The 23,993-nt window shown below is 43.0% G+C and overlaps 1 protein-coding gene across 1 annotated transcript in view; it reads left to right on the forward strand.

Annotated features, from left to right (window-relative positions):
- The window catches only part of kcnh8 (potassium voltage-gated channel, subfamily H (eag-related), member 8), a 191,791-nt gene that overhangs the window by 167,391 nt on the left and 407 nt on the right, over nt 1-23,993 (forward strand). Inside the window, 3 exon segments of the mRNA XM_055157118.1 lie at nt 9,354-9,902; nt 10,035-10,077; nt 10,136-10,278. Coding sequence (XP_055013093.1) covers nt 9,354-9,902; nt 10,035-10,077; nt 10,136-10,278 — 735 coding nt within the window.

Raw genomic sequence — 23,993 nt, forward strand, 5'->3', positions numbered from 1 at the left:
TTGAATTGCAAGTTAATTAATTGAGAATAATTAAATCAGAATTAAAAAACATCATGAGTGTTTGGAGGATAGAAGCATCGATATTAAGAATTAGAACTTATTTATGGAAAAAATGGCAAAATAAAAGCCCCAGGATCACGTGTCGCGGGTTAATGCCGAGGCTCACAGCAGCAGGTCCAGAGAGAGGAGCCGCAATATTCTAATGAAAGTCAACGAGAGCCAGAGTTAATGGAGCCTGAAGAGCCCCCGTGCTCACTTCCTGTGTGTAACTCATTGCCCAGAGGGTTAAAGAAACGTCCCTTTATAAATACAGTCTGTGGTTTAGACGGAAAGAACACGAGTTTGGTGGAGACGGAGCAAAGAAGCTCCAAAATACAAACAACAGAATAAAAATCGTCTTTGGCTCAAACCCTGCGCGGCTCTGGCACCTGTCTGCAGCACCTGTCTGCAGCACCTGTCTGCAGCACCTGTCTGCAGCACCTGTCTGCAGCACCTGTCTGCAGCACCTGTCTGCAGCACCTGTCTGCAGCACCTGTCTGCACCAGGTCACGGGACCCGACAGGTGCAGAGTGTCATTTAGCTTTGGCACAGAACTGCAGCCAAAAAAAACAGAGAGTAAAGTCCAAACACGTGGAGTTTTTATTTGTCCTGTTTGTTCCTGGTGCAGTTGAACAACTTTAAAGAAACTGGACAGAGTACTTTTCTAGCAGCTTACTTTTACTCCTACTTCAGTAATAGTTGCATTGAAGTAAAAGTACTCGTACTTGAGTAAAAGTTGTGTTTTCTCTTCCCACCGTGAGTGAGTTTAAAGCAGGAGTCTCCAGCCTGTAACTCTCCACTCTCTTCAGTTCACCAAGGGATTTCTGAGTTACACGTATTGTGCTGAATAAGAAAAAAAAGATAAATTAAATGACTTTTACCGCTGTACATGTGTCATTTTGATGATTAATTTTGTGCACTACTATGAATAATGTTTTATGTAGGGTGACCAAACGTCCGTTTTTCCCTGGACATGTCCGTATTTTGCATCATGTCCGGGGCGTCCGGGTTTTTTTTTTATAAAGTGATGTAAATGTCCGGGTTTTCAGTTCCGTTCATTAAACTGAGCGTCTCTCGTAGCGTCTGTGACTCAGAAGGAGCGAAGACACAAACAGTCGGTCAGTCTGAAACACACCGAAGCACAAATGCACATTTAACAACGACAACAAATTCTCCGTTTTTCATCCCGGTCGAGACAAGTGTGAGTCCATGTGCACAGGTTGAGGTGAGAGGACAGTGTCCCTCGTTTATCGTGGGAGTTATGTTCTAAAAATAATCTAATAAATAGGTGAAATCCGCGAAGTCGTCAACTTTATATTTTACAATTATTATATCTGTTTTAAGGCTGTAAAACCTCAGCACAAACTTTATACACTTTTCTCAGACAGGATCGACAGGTGCAACACTTTTTACCCTTTTTACTTCCTTCTTAAAACTTATTTCTGCTGTCGTCCTTTGTTATTTTCTTCCTTCTTTATGTAACGAACTGAAGATTAATTTATTCCATAATGGAGCTGACAGCGCAGAGTCCTGCACGGATTCATTTTTGGAGACCCCCAGTACAACACCTGCCAGTACAGGACCGCACCTGCCAGTACAGGACCGCACCCGCGCAGGACAGGACCGCACCTGCCCATTAACCCGAGATTATATCAAATATTTGCACTGCCTACGCCACGGACTGAACCAAGACTAAACCAGGACTGATTCCAGGACTGAAGAGGAAGACTAATCCACGACTGAACCAGGACTAAACCAGGACTAAACCAGAACTGAAACAGGACTCAGCGTCAGGTCGGGCTCGGAGGTGACCACAGGAGAAAGGACCGGCTCAGCTCCGCACCTCACGGAGTTAAACGCGGCAGTTGCCCGATCGCGCTTTGTGGACAAACTGCTCGGCGTTTTCTCTCTTAAGTCCAAGATTAGTCCTGGTTTAATCCTGACCCAATTACTACTGCGTTCATATGCCTTCATATGCTGTAAAAAATTGCAAAATTGCACTAAAAAAAAAATCCAAGAAACGTTGAGACACCCCCTCCTCCCCAAGGTGTCCGGGTTTTCACAAAACGGAAATATGGTCACCCAAGTTTATGTTTATTGGAATTGAACTGTTCCTCATTAAGACTCACTCTGGCTCTTAAATATACTTCATTTCTTGTGACCATTAAAACTAGTAGCTCTCTGGCATTTTCATTTTGTAAAGTTACTCAACTTAAAATAGTGAGCAAACCTGCTGCGACGCTTTTCTGAGTTGACGGTGTTGATTATTATTTATTTATTTATTTATTTGGGTCACAGGTATATTTTGACATTAATTCATAAACAGTCATATTTAACATATACAGACCGAAAAGGTGCAGGCTGAAGCTGAAGCTTATTCTGCCTTTACCCTTTATTCCTTTGTCAGAGCTTCATCTTGACACCAGTTCATCTTCATAAATACAGCAGGAAGAAACAAACTAATCAGTAACAGAACAACAAAGTTCTACAGCACAAACTAAGTCTCATATTTCATGTTTCTGTCCAGAGTTAAACATTTAAACTTCTTTATGAAGTGAAAGAAAGTGGTGCACAATTTTAGGTTTTCTGTACAGTTATTCCAGAGGTCCACCCCTTTAACAGATTTACAAAATTTCATAATGTTTGTTCTGATTTTCTTTTTAATAAACGTGGTCGTGCCTCTGAGCTCATATCGGCTCTTTCGGATTTTGAACATGTTTTGTAACGATTTCGACAGGAGATTGTTGTTTACTTTGAACATGATTTTAAGAGTGTAAAGGTCGACTAAATCATAAAATTTCAGCGTTTGAAGGTTTATAAATAATGCATTGGTTGGTTCGTTATAAGTTGATAATGTGATGCTCTTATTGCTTTTTTTTGCAGGTAAAGACTGGCTTTGTATTCGTCTTATATGTATTGCCCCAAATCTCAATACCGTAGGTTCTGTCGGGCATCACCAGCGAGTTATATATAATAAAAAGACTGTTTTATCTAGGGTATGTCTATATTTATATATAATTGCGATCACTTTGGATAGTTTGTTCCTAATTGTATTTATGTGTGATTTCCAGTTTAAATTATGATCTATGGTTATTCCTAAAAATTTATTTTGAAAGACTCTTTCTAGTGGTGAATTATTGAGCATAATTTGTACATGATTTTGTACTTTTCGCTTTGCAAATATCATAAATTTAGTTTTTTCTATGTTTAGCGATAATTTATTAATATCAAACCAAACTTTAATTGATGCCGACAAGAGTTGATAAGTTCATAATTTCTTGGAGTCGACTCATTATTCCTGTTTTACAAAATGATTAAAACATATTTAAGTCCAGCAAGTGTTTTATTTGTTGTTTAGTGAAGTCATTAATATTAGTTTTTTTAGTTTATTTGTTTTAATGAGACAGGGACAGTGCACAATCTACATGAACCTGGAGAACATTAACTTCTTGGGTTCTTTTTAAAGACGGTGCAGTAAAGTGTGTTTACTTGTTGACGTGTTTCGGCTGCTGCTGCATCTTCATCTGTCCTGGTGTTGGTGACGTGTCGTATATCAGCTGTTGTTACTTCCTGTGGGCGTGGTCAGACCTGATGGACCTGGCAGGACTGACCACGCCTCCCGTCGCCCGGTGTCTCTGGAGGAGGGTGTCCCAGGTGTGTGAAAGGAGGAACGCTCCGTCATCACGGTTAATTCTGTCCGTGCCTCGTTTCCTGATTTCCTGATTTCACTGTCCTCCTTGATCCAGCGTTTGAACTTGTTGTTTTCTGATCCGATGACCCGAGCCCCGACCCGATCCATAATGTGGTTGTTCCTTTTACAGTGTCTGATATGGTGGATTTGAGGTTTTCCTGTTCTGCTTTTTCTTTTTGTGTTCTGGTGAGTCTCCCTGACGTTTCCTTTTCACATTCCTTTTTGCTGTTCCTTTTTTCAAATGTGAAATGCCCGGCCTGTTTCCCCTATGTGTGATTTATTAAGATGTAAATTCTCTCAAATGATTCATTCATCCACTGAAAAACAGAAATACATCTGAACTCAGTGGTTATTATCATTTATTGATTTAACTTTTAACAGGTTAAAAAGTTCAGTGAACTTATTGTAAGGTCTGGTAAGGAGGATTTTATACAGTGTAGCTCACAAGATGAAAAGTTTGGAAACCTCTGGTCTAAAGTGACAAAAGCTTTTTTGTGAAAATATGAAATGATTCTCATGTTTGTGTTTCAGATCTGATTTAGTTTGTCTCATTTTTGTGTCTCTTTGAAAACTCCAGATTTTGGGATTTATTTCACCTTTTGTCCATCACAGTCACTTCAAATTATAAATCCGCTCTTACCTCCTGAAAGTTACTCTTTAAGTTTCTAAGGCGTAGGAGTAGTACTTTTCCCAAATACATTTTCACTTTTACTTGAGTAATTTCTTGAACCACTGCTGTGTACTTCGGTAACACTTTATAATAACTACACCTTATTTAGCCTTAATAAAGCATGAACAAAGACTTAATTAATAATGATTCACGCTTAGGAACTACTTAATTACTACCTGAATTAGCACTTAACTTGGACTTAATTCACCTGTGCTGTAAATAGTTACTCATAAGTATTTCTTACTTAATTACTCATTTGTAAATGTATATTTAAGTACAAATTTGAGCATTTATTAATGATTATTAAGCCATGAGAGAATGATTTACTAATAATGCATTATTGTTTCTCTGGAATTTGACCAAACTTAACAAATTCTTAATAAAGCATAATTATTCTTGACTTTAGAAAAACTCTCAGAAAGATTTAACTAACAGATAACAGCTGCCTGAATGATCATTGCATTTCATTATTAGTAAATCATTCTCTCATAGTTTACTAATCATTAATAAATGCTCAAATTTGTACTTAAATATACATTTGTAAACATGCAAATGGTTAGTTCATGAGTAATTAAGAAGTATTGAGTAACTATTTACAGCACAGGTGAATTAAGTGCAACTTAAGTGCTAATTCAGGTAGTAATTAAGTAGTTACTAAGCATGAATCATTATTAATTAAGTCTTTGTTCATGCTTTATTAAGGCTAAATAAGGTGTAGTTATTATAAAGTGTTACCTGTACTTCTTCTTGAGTAATATTACATTGCCGTAACGTTACTTTTACTTGAGTACAGTTTTTGTGCTCCTCCGCTTCACTCTGCGCACAGCGAGTATCCGAGTACAAACTCTGTGCATCATTAAGAGCTTTTCTCATGGCTCAGATACTATTCACTATTGTACGTGCCTGTGCCTGTGTGTGTGTGTGTGTGTGTGTGGGCGCAGATTCCTGATGATGTGGAGCTGTCCGTCTCCGTGTGTGTGTGTGTGTGTCTCTGTGTGTGTGTGTGTCTCTCGTGTGTGTGTGTCTCCGTGTCCTGTGGGTGGACACTCTGTCAGATTGGACTGTCCTCTCGCTCTCACTTTTCGTCTATTTTTATCCGTGCTCCAGAGACGGACACGGGGGAAAAGGCAGATGCTCGTCCGGTCCCGCCACGTTTCCGCGTCTCTGCCCGAATGCTAATAACTCCGACTAATTGCTTATTTGCCTGGAGCGGACGGATTTGACAAAACTGAGACTGTGTGTGTGTGTGTGTGTGTGTGTGTGCGTGTGCGTGTGTGTGTGTGTGTGTGTGTGTGTGTGTGTGTGCGCGGGGCTCTGAGGAGAGACGCTGTGGTCACTTCGAATAATGACGATGAGGCTGGAGCTGCAGGGGCCGAGTGAAAATACAGTTTCCGTTTCAGGGCGGAAAAACTGAATTCAGACGAGGGCAGAAAATTAAGAGTCGAGTCGTAATCCTGGGGCTAGTTACAGATACGCGGGTGTGCCAGTGTTCCCGCAGCTCTATGTTCCCGCAGCTCTATGTTCAGCTCTATGGTCACACAGCTCTATGGTCACACAGCTCTATGTTCCCACAGCTCTATGTTACCGCAGCTCTATGTTCCCGCAGCTCTATGTTCCCTCAGCTCTATGTTCCCGCAGCACTATGGTCACACAGCTCTATGTTCCCACAGCTCTATAGTCACACAGCTCCATGGTCTCACAGCTCTATGGTCACACAGCTCTATGGTCACACAGCTCTATGGTCACACAGCTCTATGTTCCCACAGCTCTATAGTCACACAGCTCTATGGTCACACAGCTCTATGTTCCCACAGCTCTATGGTCACACAGCTCTATGTTACCACAGCTCTATGTTCCCACAGCTCTATAGTCACACAGCTCTATGGTCACACAGCTCTATGGTCACACAGCTCTATGGTCCCACAGCTCTATGTTACCACAGCTCTATGTTCCCGCAGCTCTATGTTCCCGCAGCTCTATGGTCACACAGCTCTATAGTCACACAGCTCTATGGTCACACAGCTCTATGGTCCCGCAGCTCTATGTTCCCGCAGCTCTATGTTCCCGCAGCTCTATGTTCCCGCAGCTCTATGTTCCCGCAGCTCTATGTTCCACAGCTCTATGGTCACACAGCTCTATAGTCACACAGCTCTATGGTCACACAGCTCTATGGTCACACAGCTCTATGTTCCCACAGCTCTATGTTACCACAGCTCTATGTTCCCACAGCTCTATGTTCCCTCAGCTCTATGTTCCCTCAGCTCTATGTTCCTTTATCTCTATGTTCCCTCATCTCTATGTTCCCTCAGCTCTATGTTCTTACAACTCTATGTTCTCGCAGCTCTATGTTCCCGCAGCTCTATGTTCCCGCAGCTCTATGTTCCCGCAGCTCTATGTTCCCACAGCTCTATGTTACCCCATCTCTGTTCTCGCAGTTCTATGTTCCCGCAGCTCCAAGTTCCCACAGCTCTATGTTCCCACAGCTCTATGTTCCCACAGCTCTATGTTCCCTCAGCTCTATTTTTATAATTTATTTTTAATTTTTTTCTCCAAAATTAGGCTCTATGTTCCCACATTTCCTTTATCATTATTTTGCATCAGATTTTATGACGTATTATCCAGCAACAGTTGATGATGAGTTGAACATAGAGCCCTGGGAACATAGAGCTGACCCTTTCCAACACGACCACGCCAACTCTTAACGTGAAATTAAACTCAGCTAAACGAGTTAGTGCAGTTTAGACACAACACACGATGACCTCTCTGGAATTCTTTAATGAACACTTCACATTCAAACATTCAAACATTCAAACTATTTAATTAAGCAAAATATTTGTAGACTGAACAACAATAACAAGCAAAAAATAAACCCTAAGTAGAAATGACTCAAGTTGAATCACCCCTTTAAATGTTGTATAAAAATAAAAATGACCTGACTTAGTTTTATTTTGAGAAAACTCTTAGAAAAAAGACAAATCTTAGAGCTGTGAGAACATAGAGCTGAGGGAACATAGAGCTGTGAGAACATAGAGCTGAGGGAACATAGAGCTGTGAGAACATAGAGCTGCGAAAACGGAGTTGTGGGAACATAGAGCTGCAAGAACATCGAGCTGCAGGAACATAGAGCTGATCAAACACAGAGCTGTGAGAACATAGAGCTGATCAAACATAGAGCTGTGAGAACATAGAGCTGCGGGAACATAAAGAATACATACGTTTAAGTAAGAACATGAGACTGTGGAGCTTCTGTTACAGCTTCAGTAAAAAGTCGTTTTTAACAGTTGAAAAATACAACAGAGTCAATTTAGACTCAAACAAACCGCCAAAAATGTGGCTCTATTCAACAGTCGACTGATTTATTTAGTTTGTAAGTTATAAAATATTATTACTTATGAAACGTAACCGCTCCAACTGTAGAAGCTCTGTACCTCGTCCGTTTTGTGTAATATAGGATTTTTAATTATTCATTTGTGTTTTTTATGGGGGTTTCTTGTATTGTTGACACTGGCGGGGGGAGGCCGGCCGGCAGGGGGCGCTACGGAGTCACTTTATAACTGTGTCGTCCAAACTGCAGCAGCTCCTCTTTACGGTCCAGTGGTTTTGTGACACGTGTGAGAGCGATCGCCGCACTCGCCGCACTCGCCGCACTCGCCGCGCTCCCGCTCGTTATCCAATCACACGACGGAACACTTCATCTGGGCCACACGCTGTCGGACCGGTGACCTCCTCTCCGCGGGGGCCCCTGAGCGTGTCCGGGGGCCCTCAGGTGTGCCCAGTGTGTGTGTGTGATGAAGCAGCAGCAGCAGATGGACCGAGCAGGAGCGCTGTGGTGTAGTGACTAATCTGACCAGCAGGGGGCGCGTGAGAACAAATGAGTCACAGCGTACCTGAATCCATGTGTCGCTCGTTTATTCGTTTTTCAAAATAAAACCAAAAATAAGAAAATGAAAAAAAAAAAAAAAATGTTATTTTTGTCATTATTTGTCTCCAAAACCAAAATGAAAAAAAAAATGATAACGATTAATTTTTTTCAGTTTTTGATTTTGTGTTTAAATGAATAAAGGAAAAAACGGATAACGGCCGTTTCCGTGACTTAAACTGTGAAGCCGAACTTTTGCGCCGCATGTGGACTGAATCAGGACTAAACCAGGACTAAACCATTTTCAGTCCTAGTCTGGTCCCAGTCTCAGTCCCGGTCACAGTCCAGTCTGGTCCTGGACCTGTTTTATTCCTAGTTCAGTCCTGTTTCAGTCCTGGTTTAGTCCTTGTTCAGTCCTGGTTCAGTTCTGTTTCAGTCCTGTTTTAGTCCTGGTTCAGTCCTGGTTCAGTCCTGGTTTAGTCCTGGTTCAGTCCTGGTTTAGTCCTTGTTCAGTCCTGGTTCAGTTCTGTTTCAGTCCTGTTTTAGTCCTGGTTTAGTCCTGGTTCAGTCCTGGTTTAGTCCTGGTTCAGTCCTGGTTCAGTTCGTTATCCGTTTTTTCCAATTTTTTTATTTAAACACAAAATCATAAACTGAAAAAAATGAATTGTTAAAATTTTTTTTTCATTTTGGTTTTGGAAACAAATAATGAAGAAAATAGTTGTTTTTTCATTCGTTTTTCATTTTTCATTTTCTTATTTTTTGGTTTTGTTTTTGGAAAAACAACACAGATTCCATCAATCTGCTACTACTGCTACTACTGCTACTGCTGCTACTACTTCTACTACTACTACTACTACTACTACTACTACTACTACTACTACTTCTACTACTACTACTACATTGTCTATAACTATTAAACCCGTTACATAAACCTGTTAAAGTGGCGAGCCAACCAGGAGTCAAACCTAGAATCTTCTGATGATCTTGGTCGAACTTCCACCTATTTTCTTCAATACATGAACTATGTGGCTGATCTGTGTGTTTGTGTGTTTGTTTGTGCGTCTGTGTGTGTGTGTTTGTTTGTGTTTGTGCAGGTGAACTCTCTGGGGAAGGAGGTGTCAGATCTGGGTCAGCTGATGGCGAGGATGGCGCAGCTCATGGACTCCTTCATGTCCCGGAGCCACGCCCCCTCGATCTGCCCCGCCCACTGCTCGCCGCGCCACGCCTACATGCCCCACCCCTCCCCGCCCGGCCACCCCCCCCAACCCCCCCGTCCGGCCCGCCGCTCTGGACGGACACGCCCACCTCGCTGCCCTGCTCGCCGCACCTGCACCGGCCGCACGAGCTGCACCTGGCCTTCGGCGGCGTCACCCGCTCCGCGCCGTCCCCCGCGCCGCACATACACCCCCACGCTGCCGACCCCGCCACCGCCCACCTCCACGACTTCGCCCACGTGCACCTCCAGCCCCGCCACCCCCCCTCGTCGCCGCCACCACCACCAACCCCGCCCCCCTCGCCGCTCACAGCCTGATGCCTTGCCCGTCCCTGTACGCGGACGACGCCCTCTGGGAGCACAACCGGAGCGCCACCTTGTAGCACACGACTCCTCTGGCACCGCCCACGGGAATATGCAGGACTCTAACGTTATTTATGATATTTATAACAGAGGAAACTTTAAATTTAACTTTATTTATCGGACCTTAAAAACTGAAGGACGGGAATGCAGCTCATATCTTTTGTGACTTTTCTTTGTTTTTTTTGTTTGTTTTTTTAAGGCACGATTCCAAGCCAAGATGCATGAAGTTCCAGACGGCTTAGGTATGTTAGCTTTACCCTATAGAGACGTAGTTTTGTAGAGGCATGGATCAATCACTAGGAGGCCTGGTCCGCTTGCATCCCTTTAACCCCGCGCCGCCGGACGCCATAGAAGACGACGACAAAGAAGAAGAAGAAGAGAACAATGAGCTCGTGGCCATAGAAGAAGAAGTAGAAGAAGACGAAGAAGAAGAAGAATCCCGGGTTTGCTCCCTTCCTGATTTGTACCTTTATCGAACTGTGCATGCCCAGATAGTTTTTACTCACACTTGCTCTGAAGTCGCTCCGGTAACATGACCAAGTCGTCTCTACAAAAGCCTTTTCGATACGCAGCAGTTTTTTCTACCGTTCTACCGGTCCACGCGGAGATGTTCTCAAGCAGTGAGCAAACCGAACTATGCACAACAATAATCACGAGTCCGATTTCGTTTCGAACTGAAGCTGAGGCTGTGTCCATATCCGCACGCCGGCCACGTTTACAGGAGGGATTTAATTCCGAATTAATTCCGTTTTAAAAAGACCATGTAAGCACTTAATAGGCGATGAAAATTATTATTTGGATTGACACTTAATTCCGAAGTAAGTGGGAGGTTTAAGGGGTGTTCAGACCAGAGCGTCACAGCATCGAGTTTCTGTGTAAACTCTATGTGGACGCGCGAATCTGGCGTCTTGAGCGTTTTGGCATCGACGCTCTAGACGCGCGTCCAAGACGTCAGCGTCAAGAAGTTGAAAATGCTGAACTTTTCGCATCAGGCGTGCCGCGTCAACCAATCAGGGACGAGTATCCAGTGACGCAGCGACGTTATTATCAGGAAGAAAAGGAACGACCCGAGAACCAGAACCACAAACATGAGCGGAGTCGAAATATATATGCCTCAATCACCGAGCGGATCACGAGGACTACACCAGAACCGGACCATGACTAGACCAGGACTAGACCAGGACTAGACCAGGACTAGACCAGGACTGTATCACTGCGCAGTATAAATATACATACGCTGCAGTCGTCGGCCCGATCGTCTCCGCTGATTGTTTTAATGTATTAATACACACAAGTAGGTCTGTAACGATAACAAATTTTGCTGGACGATAAATTGACCAAGAATTTACTGCGATAAACTATAATATTGACATTTTGAGACCAATTTCAACTAATATAATGACCATGGAATAAAAATGCAAATACATCCTCTCAATGATCAATAAACTTTACTTTCTAAAGAACATTTAACACAGGAAGTGTTAGACAAACAAAAACAACAGGCATAAATAAAACAGACTAATAACACAGGACTAAGTCTAATGTGTCTGACTCACAGTGACGACTTGTTCACAAAAATGCACTTGAATAAACCACTGATGAACCAAACACAACCAAAGCAATAAATAAAATGGATTATTAAGTCTCTGTAACAAAATTGTCCTTAAAAGTGATTTTAGTCGCTGACTTACATTGGAATATTGTGTCTCGTCTCTGTGGCTGCTGCTGTGAGACTCGTCATTTTGGTCATTTAAATGTTCGTATGAACCCGCGACACATGATGCTGTTTCGCTCTGAGGGAGCCTCTGTCCTGTCTGGTGTCGTGTCGGTTCCGTTTTGGGATTTCGGGTTCTCCCGGGCGCTGGGCTCGTTCTGTCGCTTGGGTTTATATCGGCTGTTGATGTTTGAGGCATTTCTTCTCGTCATTTGCGTTTCGCTGCATTTGACGCACGTGTCTGTTGAGACGTGTCCCGTTCACTCGTGTTGATTCGGCATCGTGACTTGTTTTTTCACTCCGCGATGAACTGTTTTGGTTCTGACGGCGGCGCTCTAGCTTGTGTTTCTGCACTCAGACAACACGCATTTAGTTCAAGCGTCATTACGTTTGTTAAACGAGACGAGTCAGAGAGCGATAGAAACTTTCTAACATTCAGTCTCTTTGACAGCGAGAAAGAGCGAGGAAAACAAACAAGCATGCAAATAGAATTTATCCTGGCTGAAAAAGTGATCAAGCTCGTTAAAAGTTATCGTACGATTAATCGATTTATTGATTATCGTTACAGGCCTACACACAAGTCTCTCTCAACCTGGTCTGACATTGTTTTGGGAAAAGAGCGGAACCGGGCTCTTGTTTCCAGCTCAACTATTTTTCTCCCGTTCGTCCGCGGCGTCTAAACTCAAATGCGAAGGCGTCAGGGCGTTTTTTGACGCTTTGGTGCGAACACCCCTTTAGTCAAATTCATTTCTTCCTGGATCATGTTTCTCCTTTGTTCTTGTTAAAATAATGCTGGTGCGTCGGCGCATGTTCGTTGTGTCGCACTTCGATCCGGCTCCATCAGTCGTGTCTCGGGACTTTCCTCCACGTCTCTTTGGATTTGTGAGCGGGATGCGGGAGTGGGCTGAGGTTTTATCTTCATCCTCCTCACACAGACAGAAAGTGTGATGACAAAATTCTCCAGCTGCTGCACAACAATTATCATCAGAACCACTGCGGGTTAAAAAAGTCTGGACGGTGTTTGTGTCCGTGGAGGAACGACTGAAGTGTGTTTCCTTCCCGAAGACGTAAATCCGTTGGTGTTTCTGCCCAAAACTCCAGGGAGAATGTTTTAATTCAGAACTATTATTTCGGAATTTAAAAAAAAAACATCATGTAAACGTGGCCACAGTTCTACACAGGGCACTATTTAGGGTCAAGCCATTTAAATCCATGTGTCAGTCGTTTTTCAAAATAAAAACAAAAATAAGAAAATGAAAAAACTGCAATTTAGTTCATTATTTGTCTCCAAAACCAAAATGTAAAAACAGATAATGATTTAGATTTTGTGTTTAAATGAATAATGGAAAAAAATGGATAACAGTCGTTTCCTGCTTCCGGGACTAAACCAGGTCTAAACCAGGACTGAACCAGGTCTAAACCAGGACTAAACCAGGTCTAAACCAGGACTAAACCAGGTCTAAACCAGGACTAAACCAGGTTTAAACCAGGACTAAACCAGGTCTAAACCAGGACTAAACCAGGTCTAAACCAGGACTAAACCAGTTTCAGTCCAGCACCTCTGGGCCCGTCCCGACACTCCTGGTTTAGTCCTGGTTCAGTCCTGGTTTAGTCCTGGTTCAGTCCTGGTTTAGTCCTGGTTTAGTCCTGGTTCAATCCTGGTTCAGTCCTGGTTTAGTCCTGGTTTAGTCCTGGTTCAATCCTGGTTCAGTCCTGGTTTAGTCCGTTATCCTTTTTTTTTCCATTTTTCATTTAAAAACAAAATCGAAAACTGAAAAAACCGAATCATTTTCTGTTTTTTAGTTTTAGTTTTGGAGACAAATAATGAAGAAAATAGTTGTTTTATTTTTTCATTTTCTTATTTTTCATTTTATTTTGAAAATCGGAATGATCGAATGACACACGGATTCTTTTACACTGGTGTCCAAATGTCACACAGTGTGCACTCGAAATTACCCACAATGCACCTTTGAAAAGTACCGCAGTGTCCAGCGACGGGTGCGGCGGGTGCGACAGGTGCGACGGGTGAATCTAGACGCAACCGTGGACAGGGACAGGTCTTTCACCGGACACAAAACGAACGAACGAACGCAGATGTTTAAAGCTCTCTCCTACTCTCAAACAGGAAACACTCTGCTCCACCTTGTGATGTCATCGTGTGGTGATACAGGAAGTGCTCCAGTGTGTTTTTAAACTCCCCACACCTTCATGAGAATCATCTGGATCGTTTCAGAGCTGGAATTGCCGATCTCTGCTGAACTAAAGGTCAAAGGAGCTGCTTGAAGGAGCTTGAAAACGACCAATTCATGACATCACCGGGTGGAACAGAGCGTTTTGAGTTTTGGAGACGTAGACAGACGAATAATAAAGATTTACTCAAACGTGTGAATGAAACAAAACACAACTCCAGGTCTGTTTTCGAGGAGGGAACAACATTAGAACATGGTTTAAATCTAAACAAGAGTCGTTTTTGTGTATTATCGGACGTTTAAAGCTGCACTGTGTAACTTTCCACCACGGAGATGTTGTTCTTTTGCCTGACTGAAAACGGCACCATTTAGGGCCATGGTGTCAGTGAAAGTTGAATATAAATGTTGCTGTTGTGAATCTTTTGGTACCAATTTTAAATCTCTACCTCCAAAACTTTCTAAGATATGAACATTTTGTGAAGATTTTGAGTGTTTTTTTCATAATGATCCAAAATCCACAAAGTCCAAAGATGAAATGAGAGACATAAAGTTTGTTGTTTCTGTCGTGTCAGAGACTGTATAAGAGTAAGTGAGTGTGACGTCACCAGAGCGTCTCAATGACATGTGGGTCCAGTCAAGTGTTAACGGAGGAAACAGGGCCAGATTTTTGACATTCAAATGTGTCTTATTCAGAAACTAGAGGAACTATTGAAATAAGTAAAGTATCAGAATGTAGGAAAGAGTTACACTCCAACAGGGTCAAGTTAAACCTGTGAGATTCTTTCAAGTTCAAGACTAAAAAATTAAAAAACTCATGTTGGTAACGGAGGGAATGAAATATGCAGCACTTTTTGGTCAATAAATCCAAACAGTGATAACTCTTGGTTCTCACTTCCATATCCTTAACAAACTGGTTTGAATATTTGCTTCATATAGTTTTCTACCATATGGTACAAGATTAGGTTGAAAAACCTCTGACTTTTTGACTCATGAGATTTTTTATTAAGAAAGTTCATGGTAACGGAGGGAAAAGTAACGGAGGGAAAATTGTACAAACAAGTAGAAGGTGCAGGATTTTACATCATTTGTCGCTTTTTTCTTCTGAAAACTTTAATATTACTTCAAAATGAAAGGAAACTATTTCTATAAAATATGTCAGTCCTTCCAAGAACATTTTTATCATTTTAAATATATATATATTTTTTTTAAATCCTGTCCCTTCATCAACAGTTCAAAGATGGAATAACACAAGATATGATGAAATACAAACATTTATTTACATGATTTGCAGGTTTTTGAAATTTGGGAAATAATTTTTGTTCCACGTTTCATTCATGGTCTGTTTAAAACAGATGGAACTTTAGAACCAAAAATGGAACAGAAAAAAGGTGAACAGTTTGATAAACTCGAGTACATATGTATCTGTTCAATACACTTTTATATCAGATGAATTCACTTGAAGTTTTGGTCTTGTTGTTTACTTCTGCTTGACCGGGTCCAGGTGCGGCTTAGTGTTTGGTAAACCCAAGTTTCCAGAAAGAATAAGGATGTTATTAAAGAAAAACTGATGTTTCAGCTCAGATTTAAGGCGTCTGCAGACACATAACTTCAGAGGTTTGGTGGATCCAGTAAACATCAAGAGAATTTCATGACATTTCTCATGGAACTTTACTTTGGCAAATGTAAAAAAAAATGATAGAAGGTACAGATTGATTTTCAGAAAATTTTCAAAATTTTCAAAATATTGTAAATTGGTAAATGATGCTCCCTAATGGAAAGCGATGTCCACAGACAAAACCAGGGGCTGGATTTGAACCAGAGAAGTTCCACGGTGCACCTTTAAGCTTCTAATGAAAAACAAAAAAGTGTGAAAATGTGATTTGAAAAGAGCTTTACAGATAAATCTACAGAGAGAAATGGGACGGCGCTCCTCTGTTCCTCGTCGTATTTACATTTAAACGCCTCGTGTTCTGAACGTTTCCCGGCCTCCGTTTTTTTTTTTTTTTTTTTCCACCCGTTTGTGAAGTAAGGCGGGTTGTCCAATTAGTGACCTCTGCTTTGTTTACCGCCGCTCGCAAAGCATTCTGGGACACACACACATAGACGCCGGAGCGGTGGTGGGGGGGTTTGGGGGTGAAGGGGGGGGGGCGAGGGGGGGGGTCTCCTCTGGGGGCACTGGAGCTGAAAGAGCGTCCGTGGGCAGTGACAGAACCATCCATCAGACCATTACCACCTCCTCCTCCTCCTCTTCCTCCTCTACGGCCTCTTCATCGTCTCATTTGGAGCATTTTACCTTTTCAGAACTGTTCCGGAGCCTCACGGAGCCTCAGTGTTGCAGCGTTTCATGTTGTCCTGTTTCTGAAAATACCTGGAGTCGGGTCATTTTACGCACACCTGACGTTAGAGCTGCTCCATTATGGAAAAAAAATCATTATCACGATTATTTTGGTCAATATTGAAATCACCAAAAAAAAAAAAATTTTTTACTTATTTCTTTATTTAATAGGGACAGTGCATATTAATGAACATCTACAACATCACAGTGTAAATATGACAGATTATAGCAAGACTGCGAATTTCCATCTGTCGTCCCTCGGCAGGAAACACCACAAACTTAAACAAAGCAAAAACAAGTAACAAATCTAAACTAAAAGTGCCCACAAGTCTGTTTTTTCTTTAGCCGCTCTTTTAAGGAGGACATGAAGGTGGCAAGAGTTGAAGTTTCTCTTATTGACAGTGGCAGATTGTTCCAAAATGTTGTTCCTCTGACTGAGACACAGTTTGTGTGAGTGTGTGAGTCTGTGTGGACGTCACAGTTTCCCCTGAGCTGTGGCCCCAGTTCCACTCACAGTCTTTACTTTAATAAAATCCTGTAACGGAGGAGGGCAAGTCCATGCAAAACTTTATAACAAAACATCCATATTTAAAACCAATAAAATTATTAAAATTAAGCAAATTATACTTGTCTAAAACAGTGCAGTGGTGAAATGAAATATCTTTCAAATTGAAAATATACCTTATAGCAGTTTTGCGATGTATAAAACATAAAATGAATAAAATATAGTTTAAAATGAACATGAAATAAGGCAGAAAAACATAAATGTATCAAAAAACAAAACAAAAAAAAAGGCGTCTTGTCGTCTCCGGGCGGATGGAGAGTCTCTGCCTCAAGTGGACGAGTTCAAGTCTGTCGGGGTTTTGTTCTGGAGTGAGGGGAGGACGGAGCGAGAGACTGACAGGTGGACAGGTGCAGCGTGGGCAGATTGACAGGTGGACAGGTGCAGCGTGGGCAGATTGACAGGTGGACAGGTGCAGCGTGGGCAGATTGACAGGTGGACAGGTGCAGCGTGGGCAGATTGACAGGTGGACAGGTGCAGCGTGGGCAGATTGACAGGTGGACAGGTGCAGCGTGGGCAGTGATGCGGTCGCTGTATCGGTCGTTGTGGTGAAGAGGAGCCGAGTCTGGATTTAGCGTCAGTCTCCGTTCCTCCCCTCACCTCTGGTCATGACCCGAAGGACCAGATCCACGATACGAGCGACACAAATGAGTTTCCCCCGCAGGGCGTCCGGGCGTCTCCCTCAGAGACAGAGCTCGGAGCTCGGAGTAGAGCCGCTGCTCCTCCACGTGGAGAGGAGCGTCTGAGGGGAGGACGTCTGTTCTGATGTCTCCTGGACGTGTCCCTCAGGAGGTGTTCATGTCCCACAGGAGGAGGAGGAGACCCAGGACACACTGGAGGGACAATGCGTTCAGACTGCTGCCTGAAGTGACCCAAATCCGATTTTTTGTCTCTATGTTCCTGTATCTGATCTTTTATTGACAGTCTGAACGGCACAGATCCGATTTTTTCAAATGTGACCCAGGACACTTGGATCTGTGCTCCTGAAACTGATCCATATCTGATCTTTAACATGTGACTTCAGTCTGAACGGCCAAAGCGCATTCATCCACCTACACGTCATCAACAAGACACAAACGTCACTACTTCTGCGCTGAAGCAGGCGGAAACCGGAACTGTAAAATGTCCAGGTGCTCGATGCTGCGTCCGTGTTTGGACATATTCTGTAAACACAGAGACGCTCGCTGCGGTTGACGTCATCGTGTCTCCAGTGTCACATGCGGGACACTTTCGGGCCGTTTACCGTTCACACTGGAGTCACAGACAAGTCGCATTTAATTGGAAATGTGAACGACCTCGAAAAAACATCAGATTTCACAAAAAAATCGGAATTGAGCATTAAGCCCTGCAGTCTGAACGTGGACTATGTCTCTGGACTGGACTGGGAATGTTACGGCCCAGCTCGTTTGGGGTGAGGGAAGTAACAAAAAATAAAACCAAGATGTAAAATAGAATAAATGAAATCATGTTTAATTAACAGGAATGTAAAGGTAAATTAACAAAAGACTAAAATATACAGAAAATAACTTAACTAAGTAAGTCTTTATTTATATAGCGCTTTCACAGACATTTTCTGTCCCCAAAGACGCTTTACACAGCATTATTCATTCAGCATTATTCACACTTCTATTAACTAAGAAACAAAACTACAGACAACGGGTTTTGTGCCACAAAAGGGTCACGCAGGCGCACACAATAACGAGGGACACACACGAAACTAAACACAAGTTCCCCAAATTAAACCACATACGCCACAAACAGAATCGAGGGACCAAGTCAAAAAAGGCACAAAACTAAACTAAACTAAACTACACACACAAACGCAAAACCAAAATGGCAGACTGACCACCAAGACCAGCAGCCCCGAACAGGTGCTGGTCATCTCCTTAAACGGGGGGCGGTGGCTGCAGGTGAGGGGGGCGTCGACCTGCTCCGCCAATCACAGACCAGGGCTCCTGCAGCGCGAATCAAGAGAACTCGGCAAAAATCACACAAACAAATTAGAACTAAGGTCTGGGGCCGTAACAGGGAACACCTCAGGGTCCCACTGGAGGAGCTGGAGGAAGTGTCTGGGGTGAAGGAAGTCTGGGAGTCCCTTAGAATAATGCCCCCACGACCCGACCCCGGAAAAAAGGAAGAAAATGGATGGATGGTGTCCAAAATAAACTATATATCCAGCTGTACAGTCTGTAAACTTGTTAAGCTTTTCACATCGTTTCAACTCGGTTTTATGAGTTTGGAAAAAGTTTTACACACAAATCGAAATCACGATCAAAATTCGATTCATTGCACAGACTTACCTGACATGATCTTTAAAAGGCTCATGTGTTCTAATGACGTTCCTCCTCAAAAACACACCTGGAGTTTTGCGTTTTGTTTCATTCACATGTTTGAGTCTTTATTCTGAGTCCGTCTACATCTCCAAACCTCCGAACGCTCTGCTCCACCTCGTGATGTCACGAAGCTGTAGTTTTCAAGTTCACAGCTCGTTTTAGATCTGTGTGAAGCACCAACGCAGAAGAGGCGTCCAAAACTGTAACTGAACTAAAGGTTTTACTCACGTTTTTGATTCTGGAGCAGAAAGTCACACCAGAACCTGTTATGGCCTTGTCCCACTCATTTCGGTCTTTAGAATTTTGTCTCTAAGGTCTTGACTCTTTCCTCGGGTGAGCAGAGTCCTGTGTCCTCTGTCCCAGGAGATTTATACAAAACTATTAATTTGCCCCAATTTTTATACAAGAACTTGAAAAAACGAGCTTGAAAATGACCAAATTCCAGGTCTGAAATGGTCCAAATGACTCTAAAATCAGGATTTATCAGGGGTCCGTGTACAATTCGTTCTTTAGAATTTTCAATTAAGAACGAAAAACAATAAAATGGGAAAACAGTTTGTTATTTCATTTCACAGATTTCGATCTCTATTTCCAATACTTACTTTAATTTGTTATTTTACTTCTCTCCGGACGTTCTGCTGCTGAAGGACTCACCTGAAAAATCGTTGCAGTTTCGTGGACGAACATGTCGCCGTCTTTTACAGCGACGCGTTTATTTTCACGTCTTCGAAAGTCACTGTTGATCCACGACGAGAAACGGGACGCAGCGAGAACTTCCGCAGCAAATAAACCAGAGAGAATAAAATATCAACATTGAAAACAGGCACAGAGTCTGTAAAAACCTTAAACTAAATGTTGGAAATAGAGGTTGAAATGTGTTTTTTGTTTGACGCTAAAACGTAAAATTGAGATGTCAAACCGTTTTTCCGTTTTGCTGTTTTTCGTTCTTAACTGAGATTCAAAAGCTCGACCGGCGCACCGTCCGTCAGGGTTCGGTGGTTCCAGAAAAACCCGCCGCTGCTCCGTGTGTCTCCGCGTCCCGTCGTAGATCACAGGTGGAAATGTCACGTCAGCAGCGCCTTCGGGAAACGCACGGACCGAGAATAAATGGAGTTGAGTCTCTGTTCAGTTCCCGCCGTCGGAACAGAACAGAACAGAACAGAGAATTTATCAGCGTTTATCATTTAAAGGTGCAACTTTCCCGGTGGAGCTTCCGCCAAACGTCTGTTCCCGTGGAGACGTCTTTGTTTTGCCTGGAATTTTCTACAACTCGGCATTAAACGTAGGGTGACCAGACGTTTGTTTTTCCCCAGACATGTCCGCATTTTACGTCTTGTCCTGGGCGTCAGTTTTTTAGTTTTTTTTTTGGTATCACTTTATAAAAACTACACCTTATTTAGCCTTAATAAAGCATGAACAAAGGCTTAATTAATGATTCATGCTTAGTAACTACTTAATTATTACCTGAATTAGCACTTAACTTGCACTTAATTCGCCTGTGCTGTAAATAGTTACTCATAAGTATTTCATGAACTAACCATTTGCATGTTTACAAATGCATATTTAAGTACAAATTTGAGCATTTATTAATGATTAGTAAACTATGAGAGAATGATTTATTATCTAAATTATTATTTATCTAATCAAACTATCGAAAAACACCCTGAAAAGTTGCGCAGTGCAGCTTTAAAGACTCGTTTAAAGAGGGACCAAATTTGGACCTTTGAACCATCTTGGAAAGTTCGTCCGAAAGATCCCTGGAGTTGCATTTTGCTACATTCGCGCTCGTTTCATTAAAGCTGCGCTGCGTAACTTTTGCTCGGGGGGGGGTCCGTCACCTGCTCGTTTCTATGGATACGTCACTGCTCTGCCTGGAATGTCCCACAGTGCGACTTTAAACGGCTCGGCTTTACGTTTATTCGATGCCGTGGCTCAAAAATACCTCGAAACTTGGTGCGTTTTGGTCTAAGAAGAAGGTTTAATGCCGTACTGCGGGGACATTCCAGACGAGGCGACACCCGCATCTCCGCCGGGAAAAGTTACACAATGCAGCTTTAAGTGTGTTTACGAGACGATTATGTAACGGCAAATGAAATCGGGAGTTTGAATGTGCACAAAGCGGCGCGGGCAGGAGCTCTTCTTAAAGCGTCCGCGTCGGGGACAAAAGCCTGCCTCTGTTCGCTCGGTTTTCGCTCGGCGTTCGCTCGGCGTTCGCTCGGCGACCGCGTCCCATAATGGAGTCTCATTGTTCGCCGTCCACATTTTAAAGCGCGCGTTTGAATCGAGCGCGGCGTTTCGGGGTTTTGTCCACTTCTAAAAGGATCTAAATTGAGTTTCCAGTCGCCGTCCCCTCTCGGGTCTGAGCGACGGGAGCTCCTGCGCTTTACAAAAAAAATGAGACAGAAACGCACAAAAACATGACGATAAAAAGGAAGATCAGTGTTTACGCTTTAGCTTTAGGTTCGTCTCACAGCGCCACAAACTTCAGGGTGAGCAGACGTCCCTTTTTTCCATCCAAAACCACTGATTTGTCCCAGTTTTATACAAGAAATGTCCCACGTGTCTCTATTTTTGACCAGTTTGTTCCCTGCCAACAGTAAAGAGAGACGTTAATTGACTTTTGTTTCAGTAAAATACAAAAAAAGCTGCTTAAAAATGGACTAAAACACAAAGAAAATGTGACAGTTTTCCTTAATTACGCACCGCCCCAAACTGAGGGTGTCCCAGTTTTTGAGTTTGGGAAATCTGGTCACACTAACAAACTTGGAATTACTAAAAGTGTTTTTGTGATTTCCTGAGATCGGCCTTTTGATTACGAGTATAATTCAGGGAAAATTCTGAGTTCTGTTTGGTAACTGTAAGTCTACGTTCAGACTGCACCTGAAGTGACCCAAATCCGATTTTTTGGCCCCTATGTGACCTGGATCCCATCTTTTAATGACGCTCTGAACCACACAGATCCGATTTTTTCAAATGCGACCCAGGACACTTGGATCTGTGCTCCTGAAACTGATCCATAATCTGATCTTTAACATGTGACTTGAGTGGTGAACAGTCCAGGTCACATTCATTCCACCTACACGTCATCAACAAGACACAAACGTCACTATTCTGCACTGAAGTAGAGAAAACTGTTCATGATCCATGTGACTGAAGTGAAGCACATCTCCACTCACCACAAAACACCACCACCAAAAACCTGGTCCTTCTCCTTCTCAATCTCCTCCTTAAAACAAGTCAGTTGTTCATGTTGTGGCTCCGGTACGAGAGGAACTTTAAAATCTCCAGGTGCTCGATGCTGCGTCCATGTTTGTTCAACTTGTGTAAACACAGAGACGCTCGCTGCGGTTGACGTCGTCGTGTCTCCAGTGTCACATGTGGGACACTTTTGGACCGTTTAATGTTCACACTGGAGTCACATACAAGTCACATTTAACTGGAAATGTGAACCACCTCGAAAAAACATCGGATTTCACAAAAAAAATCCAAATTGAGCGTTAAACCTGCAGACTGAACGTGGACTTTGATTGCGGAAACAGAAACGACGTGTCTGGACGCAGATCGTTTCCAACACGATGATACTCGGATTCATTTCAGTGTAAACGGAGCCTCAGTAATGACGTACATCTCCATGGAGACCAGGACTAAACCAGGACTGAACCAGGACTAAACCAGGACTAAACCAGGACTGAACCAGGACTGAACCAGGACTGAACCAGGACTAAACCAGGACTGAACCAGACTGAACCAGGACTAAACCAGGACTGAACCAGGAAACCAGGACTAAACCAGACTGAACCAGGACTGAAACCAGGACTGAACCAGGACTAAACAGGACTGAACCAGGACTAAACCAGGACTGAACCAGGACTGAACCAGGACTAAACCAGGACTAAACCAGGACTGAACCAGACTAAACAGGACTAAACCAGGACTGAACCAGGACTAAACAGGACTAAACCAGGACTGAACCAGGACTAAACCAGGACTAAAGACTGAACAGGACTGAACCAGGACTAAACCAGGACTGAACCAGGACTAAACCAGGACTAAACCAGGACTGAACAGGACTGAACCAGGACTAAACCAGGACTAACCAGACTAAACCAGACTACCAGGACTAAACCAGGACTGAACAGGACTAGAACTGAACCAGGACTAAACCAGAACCAGGACTAAACCAGGACTAAACCAGGACTAAACCAGGACTGAACCAGGACTAACCAGGACTAAACCAGGACTGAACCAGGACTAAACCAGGACTAAACCAGGAAACCAGGACTGAACCAGGACTAAACCAGGACTGAACCAGACTAAACCAGACTAAACCAGGACTGAACCAGGACTGAACAGGACTAAACCAGGACTAAACCAGGACTAAACCAGGACTAAACCAGGACTGAACCAGGACTAAACCAGGACTAAAACCAGGACTGAAACCAGGACTAAACCAGGACTAAACCAGGACTAAACCAGGACTAAACGAGGACTGAATCAGGACTAAACCAGGACTGAACCAGACTAAACCAGGACTAAACCAGGACTGAACCAGGACTAACCAGGACTAAACCAGGACTAACCAGGACTAAACCAGGACTAAACCAGGACTGAACCAGGACTAACCAGGACTAAACCAGGACTGAAACTGAACCAGGACTAAACCAGGACTGAACCAGGACTAAACCAGGACTAACCAGGACTAATCAGGACTGAGGACTAAACCAGGACTGAACCAGGACTAAACCAGGACTAAACCAGGACTAAACCAGGACTGAACCAGGATTAAACCAGGACTGAACCAGGACTGAACCAGGATTAAACCAGGACTAAACCAGGACTAAACCAGGTCTAAACCAGGACTAAACCAGGACTGAACCAAGTCTAAATCAGGTCTAAACCAGGATTGAACCAGGACTGAACCAGGACTAAACCAGGACTGAATCAGGATTAAACCAGGTCTAAACCAGAACTAATCCAGGTCTAAACCAGGACTAATCCAGGACTAAACCAGGACTAAACCAGGAC

This window comes from Boleophthalmus pectinirostris, unplaced genomic scaffold (assembly GCF_026225935.1).
Source record: "Boleophthalmus pectinirostris isolate CB_2022bp ecotype Guang Dong unplaced genomic scaffold, ASM2622593v1 HiC_scaffold_21, whole genome shotgun sequence".
Classification (NCBI taxonomy): domain Eukaryota; kingdom Metazoa; phylum Chordata; class Actinopteri; order Gobiiformes; family Gobiidae; genus Boleophthalmus; species Boleophthalmus pectinirostris.